The sequence below is a fragment of the Rhinopithecus bieti genome, unplaced genomic scaffold (assembly GCF_001698545.2).
Source record: "Rhinopithecus bieti isolate Rb0 unplaced genomic scaffold, ASM169854v2 scaffold_3875, whole genome shotgun sequence".
NCBI classification, from domain to species: domain Eukaryota; kingdom Metazoa; phylum Chordata; class Mammalia; order Primates; family Cercopithecidae; genus Rhinopithecus; species Rhinopithecus bieti.
This window is the reverse complement of record NW_016804422.1, coordinates 1,050,768-1,059,912: the sequence shown is the minus strand read 5'-3', so window position 1 is coordinate 1,059,912 and position 9,145 is coordinate 1,050,768. Positions and strand designations below refer to the sequence as shown.

At 47.6% G+C, this 9,145-nt stretch overlaps 1 protein-coding gene across 1 annotated transcript in view; it reads right to left on the bottom strand.

Annotated features, from left to right (window-relative positions):
- TRAIP (TRAF interacting protein) overlaps positions 1–9,145 on the bottom strand; it is a 31,883-nt gene that overhangs the window by 20,649 nt on the left and 2,089 nt on the right. The window contains exons 2-4 of the mRNA XM_017867946.1: positions 4,169–4,226; positions 3,555–3,638; positions 651–712 (exon numbers count right to left, since the gene is read on the bottom strand). Coding sequence (XP_017723435.1) covers positions 651–712; positions 3,555–3,638; positions 4,169–4,226 — 204 coding nt within the window. The remainder of the gene's footprint in view (positions 1–650; positions 713–3,554; positions 3,639–4,168; positions 4,227–9,145) is intronic.

Below are 9,145 nucleotides of genomic sequence, written 5' to 3'. Positions count from 1 at the left end.
TTTTTTTGAGACGGAGTCTCGCTCTGTCACCGAGACTGGAGTGCAGTGGCCCAAACTCAGCTCACTGCAAGCTCCGCCTCCCGGTTCACACCATTCTCTTGCCTCAGCCTCCCGAGTAGCTGGGACTACAGGCGCCCACCACCATGCCCAGCCAATTTTTGTATTTTAGTAGAGACGGGGTTTCACTGTGTTAGACAGGATGGTCTCGATCTCCTGACCTCGTGATCCGCCCGCCTCGGCCTCCCAAAGTGCTGGGATTATAGGCGTGAGCCACCGCGCCCGGACAGGAAAATATTTTACTGCCCACTCCCCACCCCTCATGGGTCCAGTTAGTTCATCATCCCAGGACTCAAGCAGGTTCCAGTCAAACTCAGCTGCTGAGCCCTCTCCCAAAGATATTCTGTCCCATCAGGTAGCCCCTTCCCATCTTGGTTCCTGGGCAAGAAGCTGCCCTCAGAGACAAGAGGCTCACCTGGTCCAGGTGAACAGCTTCAGTCACCTCCCTTCCCTCTCTTTTTCTGCCAGCCACAAGAGCTAGCAGGACTCTTGGACATACAAAGCAGGGAAAGGCCCTGGCTCTCCCAAACGGTTTGAAACCTTCCTCCTAGGGCCCCCTTCCTGCAGCATCCAAGTCAGGGGCTTCCCAGTACCCCCTGTCTCTTGCTAACTCACCTTTCTGGGAAAGCTGGGCTCTGATATTGTCCAGTTCATTCTGAAAGGCAATACCCACAATAAGCAGCAGGAAAGCATCATAGCCGACCTCCACGTGGTCTCCCATAAGGTTGTGGGGAGCCCCAGGATTGAACAATGAGGCCTTCTAGGGCATGAATCCTGCAGTGCCTCAAGGCCAAGCTAAGCTAACAATGGAAAGATAAGCACTGCTTTAGCTCTATGTGCCCTTTTGAAAAGTAGGTAAGATGGAGGAATAATCTCAGGGGCAAGGCCCCAGGACAGGTAAAGAGGTAGAATAGTGGAAGGGAAGTAAAGTTGGGCCCCTGTGATCAGTCTCCATAGCAGAAGCTTCTATCGTTTCCTTGGCCTCATTGCTCTGTGTTGGTCTCATTCCCTCTGGGTATCAGCTGCCTCACTAGGGACACACAATAGGAATGGCCAAGGACCCTGGGCCACTACTCCTCCTCTCCTACCCTGGGTCTTCCTGATTCATAGTCTACTTTCCTCCAAGCTCTGAAATGGCTCTGTGTACCACAGACCTTCCAGACTTAGGACCAAATAGAGGTAGGTGCCAGAATAGCTTTTGTATTCCTGGATGAAACCTCCCATGTGTCTAGTCTCTAACTAGACTGTTGTGAGGATCAAGTGAGCCTCTCAAAGCCCTTGCAAATGTTCCACAGCCATGCCACAGAATCACTGAGAAGCTGTGGCAGAATTGAACCCAGTTCCTATTCAGGATGCCAGAGAACTCAACATCCTCATGAGCAAGAGAGGTGCCTGCTCCATAACAAAGAAAGCCAAGGACTTTTACAAAACTGAAATGCTTGACCAAGGGTCCATGGTGGTAGATGGAATCCAGGCAAACCTTACTCTAGATCACTCGTCTAAGGTCAACAGAAGACTCAGAATTTCACATGTGACCAACAGTATGGCCCAGGCCCAGTGGGTAAATAAGACTGTGCTGTCAAACTCTCCACCCAGGACTCTGGGGGCAGGAGCTTCTGGTGGCTGGGCTGGTTAGTATAGGCTGAACAGCTGGGAGTGGAAGTGGTGGGTAAGGAAGAGCACACAGGGGCTGCCTGAGAACATATACTAAGCCATGGCTGCTGCACCACTACCCATAGTCCTCTGGCTTCTTCCACACTCCAGCAGGGGCTTCCAAGCCCTTGCTCCAAACTACCCAAGATGTTGCTACTTATCTCACAAACCTGGCTTTGAAAGCTGGAAATAAATGAAACTGCCTTTGTTGCTTTCATCACAGGGAAGACACTACTTAAAACTGGGAGTAGTTACCATGACGATGAACATGCTTGCTCTAAGCACAAAAGCTCCATGTACCTGAAGCAGTGAGGTTCCAAGGACATCATGACACCCTGGAGCCAAAGCCAAATGAACTCTGATCTGACAGATACCCAGTAAATTAACCCTCAGAGTCCAGGGATCATTTGTGAATCCCAGTCCAACTTCCTCAAGAGTTCTCTGCCAATGCAGCCTGCTTACACACACAAAAAAAGCTAAAATTTAGGTTAGGAGGAGAAGCAGTAGACTTACAGGAGGGAAACTACCCACTTTCCCCTCCATTCCCACCTGAGCTGCAAATCTTGATTCCAAGAGCTCTGGTCTGGGGAAGGCCCAGGCATCTGACTTTATACCAAGCTCCCTAGGTAATTTTTTTTCTTTTAACTTTTTTTATTTAATAGAGATGGGGTCCCATGTTGCCCAGACTGGTCTTGAACTCCTGGGCTCAAGTGATCTGCCCACCTTGGCCTCCCAAAGTGTTGGGATTACAGGCATGAGCCATCACGCCCAGCCTCCGCAGGCACTTTTGAGGCACAGGCAGGCTAGGGAACACTGAGTCCAAAAATCTTCTGTGACTGGGGAGTAAAAGAGTCTTCTAATCTGTCACTAACTATCCAACCAGCAAAGGGGGCTATACAGGATGGCTGTAGGTTCTTTAAAAGATGAGGAAACACGACCGCAGGAGAGAATTAAGGTTGGAATTGACCTGAAATCACAAGGGGAGGGTTTACAGTCAAGCAGCTCCCCTCTTCCCTCACAGTATATTTCTTTGATGACTGTGTCTCATCACTTGTCCACTGCTTTTTGTGTCCCCACCTTGAAAACTGTACCAAGTCTCACCTCTATAACTTCATCTCCATGCTCCAGGAACCCTCCACTTACGTGGAAATAGAAAGTGAACTCCCAGGCCAGGCACAGTGGCTCATGCCTATAATCTCAGCACTTTGGGAGGCCAAGGTGGGAGGATTGCTCGAGCCCAAGAGTTCAAGACCAGCCTAGGTAACATAGCAAGGCCCTATCTCTACAAAAAAATTTTTTAAAAATTAGGGCTGGACACGGTGGCTCACGCCTGTAATCTCAGCACTTTGGGAGGCTGAGGCGGGTGGATCACTTGAGGTCAGGAGTTCGAGACCAGCCTGGTCAACAAGGTGAAACCCCGTCTATACTAAAAACACAAAACTAGCCGGGTATGGTGGCACGCGCCTGTAGTCCCAGCAACTCAGGAGGCTGAAGCAGGAGAATTGCTTTAACCCAGGAGGCAGAGGTTGCAGTGAGCCAAGATCACGCCACTACACTCCAGCCTGGGTGACAGAGTGAGACTTCATCTCAAATAAATAAATACATAAAATAAAAAAATTAACCAAACATGGTGGTGCACCCCTATAGTCCTAACTACTAGGCAGGCTGAGGTGGGGATATCCCTTGAACTCAGGAGTCTGAGGTTATAGTGAGCTATGATTGCACCACTGCACTACAGTGTGGGCAACAGAGTGTAAGACTCTGTCTCTTAGAAAAAAAAAAAAGAAAGAAAGTGAACTCCCAGAGGGCTTGGAGTTCAGTAGAATCAGATAAATTCTGGGTACCTTTAAGAATTCTGCATCCAAGACATTCTCCTCCTCCTGGGCAAGATCAAAGAAGAGCTTATTGATAATGGTTCTTTTGCCAACCTGGATGGGAGAACAAGATAAGAGTATGATTGTGTAGCTGGGCATGCGCAAGGAGGAGAGTGTTGTACATGGGTCTGACCACCTGCCTGACATGCATGTCAGGCCTGTTCTCAGACCTAACTTTTCAAAGTACATCCTTTAGAGTCAAAAGACCTCTTTACCCCTGCAGGTACCCCAAGCTGGGGCTGCTGGTTTGGTGGTCACCGAAGTCATATTACTATACACCTACATGGTTAAGTGCTCAAAAGATACCTGAACTCTAGGTGCTGAGTCACTGAGGAAAAGACAGTGAAGGAGGCCAGCCAAATCTATCCAAGTCAAAACTGGCCCAGGCAACAAGTCCATCTGCCAGCTACCTGTGGGTGTAAGCAGGCCCCCCAACCAACTCAAGGACACAAGTGCGGCTCAACTGGCCTTAAACCAGGAGGGTCCAAAAAGGTCAGATATATTGCAGTTTCAGAGCTCTTTTTACATTCCTGCTGTCTGCTAAGATCTCTTCAGTTGATGTAGTCCCACCCCAGTACTCTCACCTGGATTCGGCACTGTGGGCAGGTCCGACTTGGTGCTGTCTCGAACCACTGAATTAGGCTGGAATGAAAAGCAGAACAATAGATTGATGAGCCCTGGTTTGTCTGGGGACATAAGCCAGGCAAACATTCTCACCACGAAAGGGTTTGTTCTGCTCCTTCTTGACCCAATGCCTACCCAAATAAGAGGGCAGCAGCACAGACAGTTATAGCACCTCCCTCAAGGCCTGACAGGTACTCAGGACTCCAACCAGCTGGCCCTTTTTTTTTTTGGCCCTTTTGGCTTGGCCAAAAGCAGTCCTTCAGGCAACCTTCTGGGCTTTGACTGGGGTTGGGAGAGATATAGTCAAACCTCAGGGGCCCTCAGGGGTGGGGACTCTGATAACACTCCCATTTTAAGCTGGAATCCCAAAGACTATACTTTCAAGGTGAGGATCAACCAGAAATAAAAGTAAGTAAGGGTACAAAAATAAAGTTAGATATAATGAATACAATCTAGTATTTGATAGCACAACAGAGTGACCACAGTCAATAATAATCTACTGTACATTTTACAGTAACTAAAAGAATATAATAGGAATATTTGTAACACAAAACAATGATAAATGCTTGAGGTGATGGCTACTCCATTTACCCTGAAGTGATTATTACACACTGTATCCCTGCATCAAAATATCTCATAAATCCCAGAAATATGTATACCTACTACGTACTCATAACTTTTTTTTTTTTTTGAGATGGAGTCTTGCTCTGTCACCCAGGCTAGAGTGCAGTGGCGCGATCTTGGCTCACTGCAACCTCCACCTCCTTGGTTCAAGCAATTCTCCTACCTCAGCCTCCCAAGTAGCTGGGATTACAGGCATGCACCACCACACCCAGCTAAATTTTGTTTTTAGTAGAGACAGGGTTTCACCATGTTGGCCAGGCTGGTCTTGAACTCCTGACCTCAAATGATCCACCTGCCTCAGCCTCCCAAAGTGCTGGGATTACAGGTATAAGCCACCATACCCAGCCATAAAATATTTTTTAATTGAAATTTTTGTTTGTTTTTTTGTTTTTTATAGAACAGAGACAAGGTCTCACTATGCTGCCCAAGCTGGTCTCAACTCCTGAGCTTAAGTGCTCCTCCCACCTTGGCCTCCCAAAGTGCTGGAACTACTGGCGTGAGCCACTGTGCCCAGTCAAAAAAAGTTTTTCAATTAAAAAAAAGGGGGGTGGGGCGTGGTGGCTCATGCCTGTAATCCCAGCATCCCAGCACTCTGGGAGTCCGAGGCAGGTGGATCACGAGGTCAGGAGATCGAGACCATCCTGACTAACACAGTGAAACCCCGTCTCTACTAAAAATACAAAAAATTAGAGGGGCATGGTGGCGGGCACCTGTAGTCCCAGCTGCTCAGGAGGCTGAGGCGGGAGAATGGTGTGAACCTGGGACGCAGAGCTTGCAGTGAGCCAAAGCCGAGATTGTGCCACTGCACTCCAACCTGGGTGACAGAGCGAGACTCCGTCTAGAGAAAAAAAAAAAAGTAAGTAGTGGTAAAAGCAAAACATAGCTGAGCTTTGCATCATCTATGCAGGTGGTCCAACAAAGCTCAAGCCTTAAACTTTAATTAGTCTCCTACTAGTAGACTCCCCTACTCCTAGGGACCAGGGAGAAACTAAGTCCTCTCTGGAAAATGATACCATCATCCTGGCCTCAAATATTCCTATAAATACATTTTCTTTTCTTTTCTTTTCTTTTTTTTTTGAGATGGGGTCTCAATCTGTCACCCAGGCTGGAATACAGTGGGGTGATCTTGGCTTACTGCAACCTTCGCCTCCCAGGCTCAAGCGATCCTTCCACCTCAGCCTCTCGAGTAGCTGGGACCACAGGCTTGCACCCACCACGCCCAGCTAAAATTCCTATAAGTTTTCAAATACCATGTACAACATATAATCAAGGGTAACCAGGCACAATGGGATACTACACAGCAACAATCAACGAGTCTACAACTAAGAACAATATTATGAATAAATCACAAAAACATAACACTTAGGAAGAGAAGCTAGACACAAAAAATTATATTCTGTATGATTCTATTTACACAGAGTTTAAAAGTAGGCAGGCCAGGCCCAGTGGCTCACATCTGTAATCCCAGAACTTTGGGAGGTCGAGGCGGGTGGATCATGAGGTCAGGAGTTTGAGACCAGCCTGACCAACATGGTGAAACTCCATTTCTACTAAAAATAGAAAAATTAGCCAGGTGTAGTAGCACGTGCCTGTAATCCCAGCTACTTGGGAGGCTGGGGCTGAAGAATTGCTTGAACCTGGGAGGCGGAGGTTGCAGTGAGTCAAGATCGCGCCACTGCACTCCAGCGTGGGGGACAGAGTGAGACCCCGTCTCAAAAAAAAAAAAAAGTAGGCAAAATTCATCTATGCTCTCAAAGTCAAGACAGTAGCTTTTTTTTTTTTTTCCCTTGGCCTCCCAAAGTGCTAGGATTACAGGCTTGAGCCACCGCTCCCAGCCAATAGCCTGCGTTTTCCTGTTTTCTTTTTTTTTTTTTTAAGGGAGACATCTTTTCAGACAGGGTCTCACTCTGTCACCCAGGCTGGAATGCAGTGGAGCAATCACAGCTCACAGCAGCCTCTACCTCCCAGGCTCAGGCGATGATCATCTCAGCATCCCAGGTAGCTGGGACCACAGGCACATGCCACTATGCCCGGCTAATTTTCTGTGTTTTTAGTAAAGATTTCATCACGTTGCTCAGGCTGTTCTAGAACTTCTGGGCTCAAGCAATCTATCTACTTTAGCCTCCCAAAGTGCTGGGATTACAGTCATGAATCAACATGCCCAGCCAAAAAAAAAATTTTTTTAAGTAAATAGGTACACAAGAAAAAAAAGCACTATGAAAACAAACCAGAAGAAATGCCCACAAAGACTTTAGGTAGGCCAGGCACGGTGGCTCACGCCTGTAATCCCAGCACTTTGGGAGGCCAAGGCAAGCAGATCACAAGGTCAGGAGTTCAAGACCAGCCTGGCCAACATGGTGAAACCCCATCTCTATTAAAAATACCAAAATTAGCTGGGCATGGTGGCAAGCACCTATAGTCCTAGCTACTCGGGAGGTTGAGGCAGAAGAATTGCTTGAACCCAGGAGGTGGAAGTTGCAATGAGCCGAGATCGAGCCATTGCATTCCAGCCTGGGCGACAGAGTGAGACTCTGCCTCAAAAACAAATAATAATACAGGATACAAAAGTTAATGGAATAGAGGCAATATATGAAGAGATAATGGCTCATAATTTTCCAGCACCGATTAAAGAAATTGCTTCACACGGCCGGGCGTGGTGGCTCACACCTGTAATCCCAGCACTTTGGGAGGCCAAGGCGGGCAGATCACGAGGTCAGGAGATAGAGACCATCCTGACTACAACAGTGAAACCCCATCTCTACTAAAAATACAAAAAATTAGCCGGGCGTAGTAGTGGGCGCCTGTAATCCCAGCTACTCAGGAGGCTGAGGCAAGAGAATGGCATGAACCTGGGAGGCGGAGCTTCCAGTGAGCCGAGATGGCACCACTGCACTCCAGCCTGGGTGACAGAGCAAGACTCTGTCTCAAAAATAAATAAAATAAAATAAAATAAAATAAAATAAAGTAAAGTAAAGTAAAATAAAATAAACCAGATGAAAAAAGATATACCATGCAGTCAGCAAAAGAGAGCTGAAGTGGCTATACCAATAGCAGATAAAATGGACTTTAAATTAGACAAGATAGGCCGGGCACCGTGGCTCACATCTGTAATCCCAGCACTTTGGGAGGCCGAGGTGGGGGGATCATAAGGTCAGGAGTTTGAGACCAGTCTGGCCAATATAGTGAAATCCCATCTCTACTAAAAATACAAAAAAAAATTAGCTGGGCATGGTGGTGTGCGCCTGTAATCCCAGCTACTCAGGAGGCTGAGGCAGAAGAATCATGTGAACCCGGGAGGCGGAGGTTGCAGTGAGCCGAGATTGCGAGATTGCGAGATTGCGCCACTGCACTCCGGTCTGGGCCACAGAATGAAACATTTTTTAAAAAACAGAGAGACTCTGAAGTAAAGTTACGAGACAAAGAAGGACAAAGAAGAACATTAACAAAAAGTTTAATCCTGCAAGAAGAAACAATTATAAACTCCAGCCTGGGCAACACAGCACCATCCTGTTTCAAAAAAAAAAAAATTATTCCAAACAAAAACTTTATTTACAAACATACAACTGGCCGGTCATGTTGGCTCATGCCTGTAAACCCAAGCACTTTGGCAGGCCAAGGAGGGTGGATCGCTTGAGTACAGGAGTTTCAAACCAGCCTGGGCAGCATGGCAAAATCCTGTCTCTAAAAAACAAAATTAGGCCGGGCGCGGTGGCTCAAGCCTGTAATCCCAGCACTTTGGGAGGCCGAGATGGGCGGATCACGAGGTCAGGAGATCGAGACCATCCTGGCGAACACGGTGAAACCCCGTCTCTACTAAAAAATACAAAAAAAAAAACTAGCCGGGGGAGGTGGCGGGCGCCTGTAGTCCCAGCTACTCGGGAGGCTGAGGCGGGAGAATGGCGTAAACCCGGGAGGCGGAGCTTGCAGTGAGCTGAGATCTGGCCACTGCACTTCAGCCTGGGCGACAGAGCGAGACTCCGTCTCAAAAAAATGTTTTTTTTTTTGTATTTTTTAGTAGAGACGGGGTTTCACCGTGTTCGCCAGGATGGTCTCGATCTCCTGACCTCGTGATCCGCCCGTCTCGGCCTCCCAAAGTGCTGGGATTACAGGCTTGAGCCACCGCGCCCGGCCTAATTTTGTTTTTTAGAGACAGGATTTTGCCATGCTGCCCAGGCTGGTTTGAAACTCCTGTACTCAAGCGATCCACCCTCCTTGGCCTGCCAAAGTGCTTGGGTTTACAGGCATGAGCCAACATGACCGGCCAGTTGTATGTTTGTAAATAAAGTTTTTGTTTGGAATAATTTTTTTTTTTT